This window comes from Clytia hemisphaerica, unplaced genomic scaffold (assembly GCF_902728285.1).
Source record: "Clytia hemisphaerica strain Z4C2 unplaced genomic scaffold, Clytia hemisphaerica genome assembly, whole genome shotgun sequence".
NCBI classification, from domain to species: Eukaryota; Metazoa; Cnidaria; class Hydrozoa; order Leptothecata; family Clytiidae; genus Clytia; species Clytia hemisphaerica.
Window position 1 is genome coordinate 2,484,686 of NW_027104338.1, and position 15,298 is coordinate 2,499,983.

Sequence of the window (15,298 nt, forward strand, 5' to 3'; positions counted from 1 at the left end):
ACCCATGTCTAAACTTTTCAATATATCTCCAGAACTAACAGATTTTTTTAGGTTCTGTAAAAAGGTCTAAGTTCCTGAATAGTTTTACTATGTTCTATGAAAAAATCATACAGTCAGGAACAGTCGCAGGAGACGTCTCCTGATTAGGAGACATGTAGGTCGCTTGGGGTCGCTTGATTAGGAGACCCGTCTCCTAATTAGGAGACATAAAACTTTGATCTCAATTTTAAGGGCTTTAGGCTTTTCCGCGCATTTTGAAACTAGTTTTAATGGAAAGAGCAGCCTCGAATTGGTAAAGTTTTAAAAAAATTATCAAAATTTCTCGGTGCAATCGATCACAATCCTAATATAAAGCACTACAAGGAAGCCCCTCTTGATTTTTTTCTTGTCCGCCATTTTTCTTTTTGAGACGCTTTTGTTGAGAAGACAGATTCTTACTTCTGATTGGTTCTTATGGATTATTAGAATTGTGATTGATTCCACCGGTGGATTTTTCTGAAAATCACCATATGGAATCAATTTTTTGTGCTCTTTCCATTGGGAGCAATCAAATCATGTGCAGTTTGCTCGTTCACGAGATAATTACACCCGTCTCCTAATTAGGAGACGTGAACCTCCTGATTAGGAGACTGGTCTCCTAATCAGGAGGCGTCTCCTAATAAGGCGACTGTTCCTGACTGTCATAAGCATCAGTCAAATACTCGTTCATCTATTAAAGATTGAAGACAAAAATTTGCGAAGAAAAATAAACCTTGAGCACAAAAAATGATTTTTTTAAACACTTTTTTCCACCGAAAAACAAATAACTTTTACAGACTTACCTTCCCCAAACATTGAAGAAGCCTCTACTAATTAAAGTATGTGAGATAAGATAAGATAAAACCTTAAAATCAACCAGAATTTACAACCTTTCGTCCAAAGCAAAAGACGTGCTTTTCTCGCCGCCATTTTGATTTCAAATGAGAATTCTAGAGAATTCCATTCGTTTCCAGCTCCCGCGGTCTTTTTTCATCCAATCAGATCGCCCGATTTCACTTTCGCTTTCTCTAGTCCAATAAGACTGCGGGATTTGAGTCATGTGACATCTCTATTAAAAAACCCGCGCGAAATACAGGGGGTCACAAATAGAAATACAGGGGGTCACACTACTGGCTACAGGAACTGAAAGCAAGCAATTAAGGCCAATATTTTTGGTTTTTCTGAAGGACAAAAGGTTTAGGAAGCTTACTGGGACAATCTATTTAAAAGATATGGACATAATAAAAAAGGCACTTTTTTGGGTGATAATTTTAAGATTTTACTTAGAAACTTTAATTCTCTTACCCCCGTCTTGGGCCCCCCTGATATGAGCAAGGGAACCATGATGGCCACCCCTACTGAAAATTTCAGATCAAAACAAACAAGGAATTAATTCCTGTAACTCAAAGAAAATTGGAAAAAGCTGGTTTTTGACTGTTTCTGATCCTAAAGTGCTATTTTTTGGTAAAAGCTATGTAATTTATGTTTGGATTTCTAGAAAGCTTACCCATTCATTGTTAATACATTTTTTATTTGAAAGTAATCTCTTCATGGAATAAAAAGATATAGTCAAATCTTGTAGGGTCATTTTTCAAAATTTTTTTGCCAAATTCGATTTTCGCATTTCGCCATTTTACCCTACGCAACCGCACGTGTATAAAATACTATTGTTTTTATAATACTATCTTTTCAAAAATAATACTATCTTTTCTAATAAATAATACTATCTTCTTCTGATAAATAAATAATACTATCTTTTCAAATATATAATACTCGTAAAAGTCGAGTTAATAAGTTTGAGTTGAAAAACTCTAGTTCGAGTTATAAGCTGCATGTATTTTGTGACGTCACAAATATACCATTTCAACGTCATCTTACAATTTCCCAACTCGAAAATGTAAGTTAAAGACAAATTGACGGGTTAAAAAGGAGGTCTGACTGCCGTGTCAAAAATGTGATGATGTTGCAAAACGTTTGCAGTTTTTTATATCATTAAACAAAAGAATAAAACGCGCGTAACGTCAGTTGATTGTCAGGGCGATTTTGAAAATTGGAGCATCTAGATGGTCTAAAAATGCATCAAAATAGCTTAATAGTTGTGATATAGGAAGAAAGAAATATTATTAAATTCGGTTTTTCCAGAAAACCACTTTTGAAAAAATTATTGGGGGGACATTGCCCCCCCCTTGCCCCCCGGTTGCTACGGCACTGCTCTCAACTTGACTTTTTCGTAACTCTACTTTTTCAACTCGACTTTTCTGAGCCTCGAAAAGATAGCAATAAGTTAAAGATAAGAAAGTAATAAATTTCAAAAAAAGATATGAAAAGATAGTATTATATTTGAAAGGATAGTATTATATTTATTTGAAAAGATAGTATTATATTTGAAAGGATAGTATTATATTTATTTGAAAGGATAGTATTATATTTATTTGAAAAGATAGCATTATAATTGAAAAGATAGTATTATATTTGAAAAGATAGTTTTATATTCGAAAGGATAGTATTATATTTGAAAAGATAGTATTATACTTGAAAAGATAGTTTTATATTTGAAAAGATAGTATTATATTTGAAGAAGTTAGTATTATATTTGAAGAAGATAGTATTATAAAAATGATAGTATTTTATAGCGCTTTCAAGAAAATATTCGCACTGTGATACTCACGGTAGACGTTACGCGCTTTTAATTCTTTTGTTTAATTAATGATATAAAAAACTGCAAACATTTTGCAACGTCATCACATTTCTGACACGGCAGTCAGACCTCCTTTTTACTGTTTTTAACCCGTCAATTTGTCTTTAACTTACATTTTCAAGTTGGGAAATTGTAAGATGACGTTAAAATGGTATATTTGTGACATCACAAAATACATACTCGAGTTTTTCAACTCAAACTTATTAACTTGACTTTTACGAGTAGTATATATTTGAAAAGATAGTATTATTTATATAGAAGAAGATAGTATTATTTATTAGAAAAGATAGTATTATATTAGAAAAGATAGTATTACACTAGAAAAGATAGTATTATTTTTGAAAAGATAGTATTATAAAAACGATAGTATTTTATAGCGTATTTTATAGCGCTTTCGCGCGCCATAGCAATGGGTGTTAAAAATGCATGCGGGCGGCGAGCGGTCAAAAAAATTCGCGGGTTTCTTTTAATCACGCCAGTAATTCAGGAACGTGTGGTGACGCGAGCAAAACAATTTTTCGATGGCCGTCAGAGCAATTGAGAAAAAAGCTATGCAACTTTTGTTGACATCAAACCAAATCCTATTTTTGCTTTAGAATTGTTCCGCGCCGTGTAGATTGGCCCTTACGGCTTTAGCAAAGTGAGCGCAAGCAAGCGGACTGCATTCTCATATGGAGAATGCAAAACGCTCTAGGGAGACAAGGCTGTAAACCAGAACATAAAATATAAAAAACTAGACTGTGAAATAGTTTACAGCCTGGATATCCAGGCTAGTCCTAACCAAACATTTCCATACATACATCAAAAGTTTACAGTAGCTTTTATCTATTTGTTGTCAAGACTTTATATTTGAGATTGATTGCTTTACCAAACAAAAAGATATTTAAAATCTTGACATATCATTTTTTCATTTTTGTGTAATTTTGGTCCTGACCAAACATTTCCATTGTTTTGCCTTTTGGAACATGTGTGGGTGTTGTTATAACAACTCCAGCTAGAATTCATGCAACTTTTGTTGACATCAAACCAAATGTTTCTGCGAACTTTGAACCCTTCTACCTTTTTTTATCATGTATGCTAAAATCATTCCTAAAGCATATGCTAAAGATTTTACTAAATGAAAACCTGTGATCTCAGATTTCCAGTGGTACATAACACTTCACAGGCTAGACGTAAATTGGTAAATTTCTGAAAGTTTTGCAACATTTCCAAATTTGTCTGCCCTGGGACAGAAAGTTGGTGCAACCAGCAGTAAACATTGTGTCTCTGGAAATTGAGGAAAACATTAAAGGCTGAAATTTTGTTTATTTGTCAGAAAAAGGGTGCGGAATTCAAAAATCACATTCACTAATTCTAGTTCAGTGTAGTTCAGCCAGCAAAAACTAAATGACACTTGCAAACTTAAGTTTCTTTTTTTTTTTTGAATGGGTATGTTCTATCATTGTTGAAAGTTGGAGAAATTTCTATTGAGAAGTTTTTTACAGCCAATTTTTTCTAAGGCACAGTCTGCTTATATACTTAATGTTTGCTATATCGTCTAGGCAAATAATTCCTGTGAGATGTTTATATGTCAAGGTCTTCAAAAACAAAAGTTGCTTCTTTGCAGAATGTTTACAACATTTCTAGCAATCATTTAGAATGCACCCCTTCCCCCTGAGCCTAGGGGGGGGGACTGGATCACTTTTGCTTGGTTGGTGCCAAATTTCTTTTTTAAATACTGGGGTCTAGCTTTGGGGCTAGGTTTTGACTAATTAAACTGCGGGCCAACCCTAAAAAATAAAAAGTTTCCGGTCCACCGGCCGGGTGAAATTTTTTTTCGCGTCACCCGGCCACATTTTTTTTTTCATACAAGAACCAAATAGATCACAGATGAAACTTTCTTCTTAAAAACCTTTACTCATGACTCATTCAAACTGTTACATCGTTCCTATATAACACTCTTCAAAAAGTTTGTTTATTTAGCATGCTTTCTGGATGTTAAAGATCAAATAAATAGTGTTTTGCATATTAAATCAATTTATTAGAATGAAAAGTTACTTGATTCTTAGAGAAAAACAATCACAAAGTACAGCTTTTTGTAATTAATAGCAACACATTTCTTTCAGTGAAAGAAAGAACAAATATAAAGACAGAATGTGGGGCAACACTAACAGCCAGAGAGATGATTTTTTTCTTCCTAATTTTTTTTATTAGAAATCATGAATAGGACCAAAAAAATGTTTTTCCTGGCCGCCCGCATGACTTTTTTTTTCGTCACCCGGTGGACCGGAAACAAAAAGTTTTTTAGGGTCGGTCTGGGGGCTGGGTTTATGATTTTAAAAATTTCAATAAATTTGAAAAATCAGTTTTATCAACTTCAAAAGCTAAGCAACAGAGATCTCAAAATACTTACGATTATTATCTTGTGCGTGCTTTTCTTCCAAATTTGCTGATTTGGGGCTTACCTTTGTAGAGTGCTCAAACCAATTTTGGAGTTTCAAGGGAATAATCTCACTGCTGCTATTGTTCTTATTTTTTGGAAACAATTCAGTAAAATTTCTTTGATATAAAGTAAACTTATCAAAATGATAATTACAGATTTTCAAACAGTAGCAACAATTTTAGATGAATCACCCACATTGTAAATTCTATAGTAAAAAACCTCAAATTTGGCAATACTTTCAAACAAACTCTTTGAGACAGGCTTTGGTAAAAACTAAATTTTGATATACCTCCAACCAATCACTCACTCATTTATGTATTTTTTACCAGGTAACACCTTACACATTGACAGCAATAGATATGCTGAAAAGTGCAATATTGGAGGCCCCCAATACTGGTGCAGGAATAAAGATACAGCATCAAGATGTCAAGCTGTAGCATATTGCCAAGAACATGTTTGGGGTGTTGCAAAAGAAGGAGATGATATTTGTGCAGAATGTCAAGAATATGTTGGCCTTCTCCATGGAATGTTAGCATCTAACAGCACTCGTCAGATGATCATTGATGAATTGACATCTGCTTGTAAACAACTTCCAGATGCTTATCAAGAAATGGTAAGATTATCAATCTTTTATAATATTTTAAAAATATCACAATCATTTCAGTTTTAGCAATGGAGATAATAAATCTTATAATGGTAAACTAACGTAATCATACATTTGATTTTTTACAGTGCCAAGCAATGATAGAGAATTACGTTGAAAAAGCCATTGATATGATGGAACAATACACAACTGATGCCAAGGCTGTCTGCACCTCTCTTGGCCTTTGCAATGGCAAAAAGCTCTCTCACAAAGTTATGATTCATATTAGACAGTCTTTGAAACACCTCCATAAAATGAAGCAGGTAATTCATTAAATCATAGATACAACTTAAAAATTTACCAAATGCTTCTATATCATTAATGCAAAGCAGGAAAACTGGAAATTTAGCTGAGTGTAAGCAAGAAACAAGCTACATTTATTTTGCTAAGTTAAACTAATACTTTTTCTTATTTACTTTGAGTTGTTGATTAGACCTAGCTATGTAAATAACTTGAAGTTCTAAATTTTTTTTAACAGGTCAAAACAGACTACTGTACCACATGTGAGCAGTACGTTGGAACTGTCCATCTTATACTCTCTAACCAAGAAACTAAGACTCAAGTTTTGAATGAGTTGACTTCTCTGTGCAACCAATATGTCAAGAGCTCTGAATTGGTATGAATGACATTTTGACTTTTGACTTTCATTCCTTTTGATGAAGATAATCGTAAATAATTGTCTCTTGTCTCTTGTTAACAACCAAATCTCAAAAACACATTGTGATTAATCTTGTGATTAAAAACTAAATGTAAGCTTTGAGGATTTCTATATCTTCAATGTTTCCCTAAAAATGGCAATAACTACTGTCATATAATTATTTGTACATCGATCCATAAAAAATGAATGCCATTTATTGATAGTCTGTCAGAGTCTGTACTATAAAATTTGAGGAAAATAGACATCCTATTGACAAAAAAAATCAACAGACTTAACACACTCTTTTCAGTTTTCATGATTTGTTCTAGCAACTGCAATGAGTTTGCCAGCTCAGCATTTTTTCAATTATCCATACAGGCTCACTGATAAACTTATTACTGTAGCTTTAACAATTTTTTTCATTGAAGTGCCCATTGATCAGTACATTGGGAGGAAGTGTATATGACGAACTTGTAGCCTATCTTGCCACACCTCAAAAGTTATGCACAACTCTTGGACTGTGTTCTGGTGGAAAGAAAATTGCCCTTCTCCAACTACAGCAAACAAAGAATATTGTCCAATTCTCAAGGATGCTTCCAGCTGTTAAGGTAAACACCAAATTTCTTTTGTATTTTTATTCATCTTTGGCTGTTTTTTTTATGTGGTAATTGAAATATACCTTAATTTAATCAGATATGATCTAAAGATGACAATGTCATTAGTTTGGAGCATTTATCAGTTATTCTGAGATTCTTTAGCTGAAGAAGAAAGCCATCTAGAGCCTTTACTAATGTCTTGTTTTAGCGCAATGCCAACCCCACTAATGACACCTGCACCATTTGCTTAAAAGTTGTAAAGTTTGTCAGAGATGTACTGAACGACACAACTGTCAGAAAGTATCTGAAAGACTCTGCCGAGAATATATGCTCAATTCTTCCACCTGAAATATTCTCATATTGTCTTGCTTACATTGATAAGAGAGTGACTTTGCGTTTCGATCAATTTGTCAAAGACCTTGATCCAAACATAACATGTCAGTATTTGAGTTTCTGCCCAAACACGACTAACAGACTTAAGGTACCAACATAATGTTATTCTATTTTGCTTAATTTTGTCCCATATGTTCTACAAAGTTATCTTTTTTCCTTTTTTTCTTTCAGAAGAATACCCTTTCTTTTCCCATTGAACTTTCAAAAGAAATATTCCTTTTGCATTTTTTCAGTCATTGAATGGAGAATTATGTGATGTTTGCAAATTTGGTGTCAACTATTTGGACTCCATGTTGAAGGACAATGCAACAGAAGCAGAATTAAAGCAAGCAGTACTTGGTCTTTGTGGTGATCTCCCACCATCTGTCAGCTCAATTGTAAGTTTCGTTTCGTTTGTTTCAGCTTAAAGATTCTCTTGACAACAGTATCAGGTTTGCTTAGAAATTAACTGCCTCTAGTTCATCTTTTAGGTTGTAGCATCTCCTATAACACTTTTATAAGTTTGGTTGGTAACCATTTATGCTTGTCTTCTTAGTGCAAATCATATGTAAACAGCTATTGGAGTGCAGCCATTGGTCTTATAGTCTCAGAGTTGAATGACTCTGCTGCTCTATGTACAACCCTTCATGCTTGTACTTCAGTCCAGAAAGGTAATTAGTTTTTACAAATCAATTGTTTTGCCCTTCGAACCAAGTGATTCTTGCATTGATGCCTTTCAAGCTTTTTCTGTTAGATTCTTTTTCAAAACTGAAGTCTCCAAGTATTGATAAGGGAACAAAATTTACAGGAAAGCTGAGTTTGCTTTTTCATTTTATAGCTACGCCAGCTAAGAAAGTTCAAGCCAACCCCGTTACATGTGAAGTTTGTGAATATGCAATGAATTACTTGGACAGTATTCTTGCTGACAACGCTACAGAAAAAGAAATTATTGATGCTTTGGATTCTTTGTGTGCAAAATTACCATCATCAATCAGCGGAGAGGTGAATTTGCAATTTTTTTTAATCCCTACAGTTTATTGTTCAAAATATATTTCGGACTGCATCATAATCTACAATCTACAGTTATGTGTCTCAATTCAAGAGTTTTAACAGCAAAAACGAACTTCTGAAGATTTTGGCACCAATAGCTTTATCTAAAGAAATGAACAAATTCATTGATTTTTGCCTTTTAGTGTACTTCATTGATCAATCAATATGGCGATACTATTTTAAAGTTGCTCATTTCAGAATTGAAACCTGATCAAATCTGTAAAGTATGTCGATAAGTATTTTTTGTATGTCTTTTTAAAATGAACATCCTATTTTATTTTTAATTTTTTTTAAATAAAAAAATTGTCGGTCTAATGCTCCCCTCATCTACTTTCGGCACCCTTTTTAGAGCTGAAAATCATAGAGGTCGAAACTATTTTTCTTTGCTTAGGAAAATTCCTTTTTCGATTAGTGATTCCAACTTTCATATTATTTATATCTCTAAAGATGAGGGGTGTCGATCATAAACTTAGTTTCATCTTAGTTTCATCTATGAGAATATTGGAAGCTTGGTTCTTTCACTATAGTTATTTTTTTATGACAAACCTTTTGAACTTATTCCCTCGTGGACTTTTTATTTTTAAGGAACTTGGACTTTGTTCTTCTGTAAAGAAAGGTATGTATGCAACACTTTATTTTGATTTTGCTCCAACTTACATTAGAAAAAGAAATTCATTCATCTGTTGAGATTAAATTCAGGATCCACTTCCCCTCATATAATAGATAAACAACATAGCTGAGTACTAGAGCTCATTATCGATTTTTTTTAAATTTAGCTATCAATGTGCCAGTTAAGAAAGTCAAGGCTAACCCTGTCGCTTGTGAAGTTTGTGAATACGCAATGAGTTATTTGGATCAAACACTTTCTGACCATGCCACTGAACAGGAAATTATCAATGCTGTTGAATCGTTGTGCTCCAAATTGCCCTCAACTATCAGTGGAGAGGTTAGTATGGTTATTTCAACCCATCATTGAAAGTTGTCTTATTTAAGATTAACAGTTTTTTTCTGGAATATTGGAATATTCTGATGAAATTCCTTCACGAAATTCTCCAAGACGTCTCGCCAAATCTCGTTTCACCCACCTGATTTCTCTTTACTCCTATATGGAATATTATGAATATTCTTTAATTATATTCACTGAACCGTAAAAAGCCATAATGATGTGCAACCAAATAAAATTAAAACATAAAACACATTTTTGTCGGATGATATTTCGACGTTTACGTTTGCGTGTCTTTTTCAAGTTCAATTGTAGTTGTATTTGAAAATATGAATTGCTATTTTTAAGTGTAACACTCTCGTTCAACAATATGGCGAAGCGATCATTCAAATGCTAATCCAACAATTGAAACCAGAAGTTATCTGCAAGGTATGTGACAAGCCAATGAAAAATACCACATTTAATTTTTGTCATACAAATCGAAGCGAGTCATACCATGATGATGAATGTAATCGTCGATTCGATTCTCTGAGATCTTATTCTTTAAAAAAAATAAAAAGTATAATTATCTATTTTTCTTTACCAGGAACTTGGACTGTGTTCATCACTCAGAAAAGGTATATAAGTTTCTTCTTAAAAAGTTGTCTGAGATAAAGAAGAAACGCATTGAAATCATGAGAGTCTACAAGAAAACATAAAATTTTATGAGAGAGCTTTTAATGAAATTTCTTTTCAGAAATGAAAATCATTACACCAGCTAAGAAATTTCATGCCAACCCAGTGACATGTGAAGTTTGTGAATACGCAATGAACTATTTGGACAGCATCCTTACTGACAAATCAACCGAACAGGAAATCATCAGTGCTTTGGATTCCTTATGTTCAAAATTACCATCATCATTAAGTGGAGAGGTATGCATGGTTTCACAATTACGATGGCACAATGGGCTTTTCCAGAGAAAAAAAACGTATACCCCCTGTTGAGTAGGTCCATCCCTCTGTGGCTGGAAATGCTGTAACCCCCTGGAATTCCAGTCAATTTCAGGTTTAAACCCCTCTGGAATTCTGAATTTTAGTAGGATTTAAAATTTAAAAAGCTACCCCCATGGAATTCGAGTTATTTTTGACAGATTTCTGTATCTCCCTATGGAATTCCGCCACATTACAAACCTTAGCCTCTTTGAACGGAAATGGACCTCCTCAACAGAGGTATACTTTTTTTTCTGGAAAAGCCCAATGATGTGGTAATCACAGGTTACTGTTACTGCTGATTCACCTTCAGAAACCTGAAGATTCAAAGTCTTGAAGATAAAATTGTTTGTGATCATCGGCTTTGCTTTCATGACCCAATATTCTTTTTTTTCAATTTGAGATATAACACTACTTGAAATCTTTGAAAAGGGGTTCTTACTTACAAAATTTTTTTTTGCTAAAAACAAAGAAATCCTACTCATGTAACTTTAAAAGCGAATAAACTCGAGATATTAAATAGGGTCAAAGTTATTAAGGGGTTCATGTCAAGTCTCAAACCGTCTGATTTTCCAAATAACTTTTATTCAAATGATGTCTTCATCTTTGTTGGTTGATATATCTCGATATTATTGTTTGTTAGCATTTCAACAATGGTGTTATTTATATTTCTTTTAAACATATCTACACTTTTGTACTTGTTTGTTTTTCATATAGTGCACTACACTCATCAATAATTACGGTGAAGCTATTTTACAAATGCTCGTACAAGAATTCAAACCAGATGTCATTTGCAAGGTACCTGTGTCATTTTTTGTGTTGTAAACTTCTAATTTAACTAATATTAGAACAATCATAACAAATATTAAAACTAACTATACTTGTGTAAATACAAATTGGAAACAAATAATGGTTGAATAAGTGGAGTAGTCATAATAGAGCGAGCTTACAAACAATGGAAAAACCCCAAAAATGTAGCCCGAACGCGAGTAACCTGCAAAATACCTGAAAAGACTATGAAGATGAGAAACTGAAAATAAACCCTGTAAAACCAAACCTACATAAATACTATACTATCAAGCGCCACTCTTTGAAATGTAGCCGACCAGCCCACTAAGCTTCCATTAATGATTTAGCTGTCCACTTCGTATCAGTTTGAAATCGTAGAATTTTATATACATTTATATACATAACATATACATAAAATATTTCAACTTCTTGTAAGAAGAACCAATATACTTTTGGAGATCAAGAAATTAATGATGGAAAAAAAAAAAAAAAAAAAAAAACGTCACTCAAACATACAATCAAGTATTTAAATGTCTTTTTTGTAAAATAATTCTCTTAAAACTCTACGTCAATCATTATGATTCGCTGCTTTACGATAAATTTACTTATTACCAACAAAAAAACTTTTTGTCTGTTTTTCTTAGGAACTTGGTCTGTGTACATCAAAACTGGGTAAGTTCTAGCAAAGAAACCTTTTTATACTCGTTTTTTCAATATATCGGTTATAGTTAAATCCACAAACCGTCCCAACTAGTGGTCTAGATTGGAATTTAAAAAGTGGAAAAATTATCTTACATTCCATTCCTCTGGCTCTCGGGCGCAAATAGAATATGAGATTACACCCTTACTCCCTGCTCTGTCAGTAACCATCAAATAACTATAATATGTATGCGACTTGTTTATTAATTGCTCTTCTCAAAAATGCTAATACTAATAGCCAACTTTTCTTTAAATTGTAGTTAAAAAGACAAAATCCAATGCAGTCACTTGTGAACTTTGTGAATATGCAATGAGTTATTTGGACAGCATCCTTACTGACAAATCAACTGAACAAGAGATTACCAGTGCTGTCGAATCATTATGCTCCAAATTACCAGCTTCAATTAGTGGAGAGGTATATGATCTTCCTGTATCCCTTCAAAATATTATTTAACTCTAGACATTCTTATAGTTAATGATTTTGGCTTGATCGACACTATACTAAGAAACTTTCCTCGTTCATTCTTTCTGAAAATGAACCTCAAACTGACGTTTTTAAAGTATCCTGAATTTTCTATTTTAGTGTAAAAGCCTTGTGGATGAATACAGTGAAACTATCATCAAAATGCTGATCGAAGACTTTCAACCTGCCTTCGTTTGCCAAGTTAGTCTTTTAATATCTTTCAATCAGGGTTCATGTGTCAAAACTGTGAGATAACTCATTAACTTTAGAAAATATCCCAGCTATCAAATATTTCTTGGAAATGATATATGATTAACTTGTAATTACCTGGTATTTTTTTTAATTTTGTGATTTCTTAATGTTGTAAATTGAAATCCCATTTGAATTTTTTTTACTACACTTGTGATCATGGTGCAAAGAAAACACTGAAACGTCAAATAATGATTAAAATCAAAATGAAAATTTCTAGCTTTCACTTTTTTTTATCATCAAATCTCACTTTTTGTTTTCCTTAGAAACTTGGATTATGCACATCAACAAGAAAAGGTATGTAGTATAATTGAAGTGATTGCAGTTTTCATAAGATTGATCGATTTTGATTGAAACTATAAAGACTAGAACTGGGTTTATATTTGTTATAATTTTATTTCTCAATAGCTAAGAAACCAGTCGTTCAAAGCATCAAAGTGAAAGCTAACCCAGTGACATGCGAAGTTTGTGAATATGCAATGCAATATTTGGACAGTATGCTTTCTGACAATGCCACAGAAACAGAAATCAAACAAGGTCTTGAACAATTGTGTGGATATCTTCCAGCTTCTGTCAGTGGTGAGGTAAAAGATTCATGGCTTGTTTTACGTTGTATTTGAATTTTCCATTGTATTTCATCGTTATGTATTAGACTTTTGACCCTCGGTATATTACCAAAAAGCTTCTTTTTAATTTGCTGATTTAAACGATTGCCAAAGATTTGGAAATAAAATCCTTCCTTGCTTTCTCTTTAAATAATATTAAGGTATTGTTTTTTATGATATTGAAATTAGGCACGCGTCTTACGCTCTGACAAAGCAGAAATAAAACATAAGAATTTCTCACTCAAGATTTATGCTCACGTGGCGCGGGAGAGGGAGAGGGAGAAAGCCTTTCTTTCTTTTGCTTGAAAATGCCTTGTAAGCAGATGTATGAGATGTCATTTTATCAGAGAAAATTTGTTTCTTTTAAGTGTTCAAGCCTTGTTGATCAATATAGCGATACACTCGTCAAGTTACTCATTCAAGAGCTCAACCCCGAAACAATCTGCAAGGTATAAGTTTGCTATATTCTGTTTCGTCATCATTCACTAACCAAAATAACTTTTTCGAAGAATTCTGTAACTGTAAACGATTAGCCAATTGAAAATGAATTGCTTAAAGCTTTTTGGTGTTTATTTGTAAACTTTTCCCCCATATTCAATAGGCTGTTCCATAAAATTTCCATACAGGGGCGGTGGACGAACCTTTTCAAGTGAAAACAAATTTCTTGGAAAAGTGTAGATACCCCCTGGAAAATGGTAAAATTTGCAAAAGAAACCTTGCCTTAAAGTGAGGGTAGACGAACCAGAATCAGTTGTTCACCCCCTGGAAATTCAAGAATAACTTTTTACCCCCTTGAAAAATGAAAAAACACTTCTTTAGACCCCTTGGAAATTCTTTCACTTCGGATTACCGCCTGGAAATGTTCGTCCAGCCCCCCTGTATGGTCATAAAATGGAATGGCCCAATTTAAATGACGCTTTTTGTCTTCACAGGAACTTCAACTTTGTGCTTCCAATCTGATCAAAGGTAACTATCGAGCTGACCGTGAGTTACATATTTCAGTTATCGAGATCTTCCCCATCTCAGTTTACATGAATTAGTTGTCAAGATCAATCGTCTGCTGGTTTACTTTTAAAAATACTTTGTTTACTTTCTCAATAGCTAAGAAACCAGTCGTTCAAAGCCTCAAAGTGAAAGCCAACCCAGTGACATGCGAAGTTTGTGAATATGCGATGCAATACTTAGACAGTATGCTATCTGACAATGCAACAGAAGCGGAAATTAGACAAGGTCTTGATCAATTGTGTGGTTATCTTCCAGCTTCTGTCAGTGGTGAGGTAAGAATAGCTCTTAAACCTAAGCTGCCAGTTTTCCCTTATAAATTACGACAAAAAAAACTGTAAGTTTAAACCTCAACCGATTAGATCTTCTGAACTATAAGAAATTATTCCATTGGTAGGCCGTTGAATGGCTCAAGAATAATGAAGTTTCCAATCTCAGCATACTAATCACTGGTGTTAGAGGCTTAGTCAGTTACCTCATAATTCATCGTTCATTTTCAGTGCACAAGTTTGGTCAACCAGTATGCTGACACAATCATTAAGCTCATCGTTCAAGAACTCGACCCTGCAACTATCTGCAAGGTACATTTTTTAAATGTTTTTTTTTATTGGCGAGTGGGAACGGTGTTTATTTGAGGGTGATTTGACGTACAGGGAAACTTGTGAAATCAGTATAAATCACGTAATATCAAGTAGACTTTCGAGCCTGGCAAATAAGTCAGGGCCTATCTATGATGCAGCCATGTAGTGCTGTTATTACCACATGTTTGATTTTCATTTCTTTCTTTCGTTAGGAATTACAACTTTGTGCAGCTTCAAAGAAAGGTATTTTGAAATGATCCATCTATTTAATATTCCTCACCAAAACATCTCAAAAGCAAAGACATCATTCCCCAGCTGTCATGCCATGGACCAGGGGTTTAGGTACCCCCTAATAAGAAATTAGGTACCCCCTGAATTTTAGGTACCCCCAAACGACAGACGTTAGTAGGTACCCCCTGTGATTGGTACCCCCTGTGACTTGAGTATATGTCAAGAAATGAAAAAATTGTATATTTTTGGAATTAAAAAGAATAATGATAGTTAAATAAAAGCAAGATAAAATATAGTTCCCAAGCCCCCAGACCTTACCGCATAAAAGTTA

The 15,298-nt window shown here is 33.7% G+C and overlaps 1 protein-coding gene across 6 annotated transcripts in view; it reads left to right on the top strand.

Moving 5' to 3' along the window:
• LOC136817906 (uncharacterized) overlaps window positions 1-15,298 on the top strand; it is a 33,167-nt gene that overhangs the window by 7,554 nt on the left and 10,315 nt on the right. For 2 of the 6 annotated variants that reach the window (XM_067074237.1, XM_067074239.1), the window contains exons 2-26: window positions 5,468-5,751; window positions 5,871-6,044; window positions 6,260-6,397; window positions 6,847-7,026; window positions 7,223-7,495; window positions 7,641-7,784; window positions 7,943-8,057; window positions 8,225-8,388; window positions 8,580-8,660; window positions 9,022-9,052; window positions 9,213-9,382; window positions 9,728-9,808; window positions 9,966-9,996; window positions 10,116-10,291; window positions 11,066-11,146; window positions 11,782-11,809; window positions 12,097-12,251; window positions 12,420-12,500; window positions 12,815-12,845; window positions 12,957-13,132; window positions 13,522-13,602; window positions 14,086-14,119; window positions 14,255-14,430; window positions 14,656-14,736; window positions 14,949-14,979. In XM_067074237.1, coding sequence (XP_066930338.1) covers window positions 5,468-5,751; window positions 5,871-6,044; window positions 6,260-6,397; window positions 6,847-7,026; window positions 7,223-7,495; window positions 7,641-7,784; window positions 7,943-8,057; window positions 8,225-8,388; window positions 8,580-8,660; window positions 9,022-9,052; window positions 9,213-9,382; window positions 9,728-9,808; window positions 9,966-9,996; window positions 10,116-10,291; window positions 11,066-11,146; window positions 11,782-11,809; window positions 12,097-12,251; window positions 12,420-12,500; window positions 12,815-12,845; window positions 12,957-13,132; window positions 13,522-13,602; window positions 14,086-14,119; window positions 14,255-14,430; window positions 14,656-14,736; window positions 14,949-14,979 — 2,997 coding nt within the window. The remainder of the gene's footprint in view (window positions 1-5,467; window positions 5,752-5,870; window positions 6,045-6,259; window positions 6,398-6,846; window positions 7,027-7,222; window positions 7,496-7,640; window positions 7,785-7,942; window positions 8,058-8,224; window positions 8,389-8,579; window positions 8,661-9,021; window positions 9,053-9,212; window positions 9,383-9,727; window positions 9,809-9,965; window positions 9,997-10,115; window positions 10,292-11,065; window positions 11,147-11,781; window positions 11,810-12,096; window positions 12,252-12,419; window positions 12,501-12,814; window positions 12,846-12,956; window positions 13,133-13,521; window positions 13,603-14,085; window positions 14,120-14,254; window positions 14,431-14,655; window positions 14,737-14,948; window positions 14,980-15,298) is intronic. The other 4 variants (XM_067074241.1, XM_067074238.1, XM_067074240.1 and 1 more) reach the window with 3 other exon arrangements.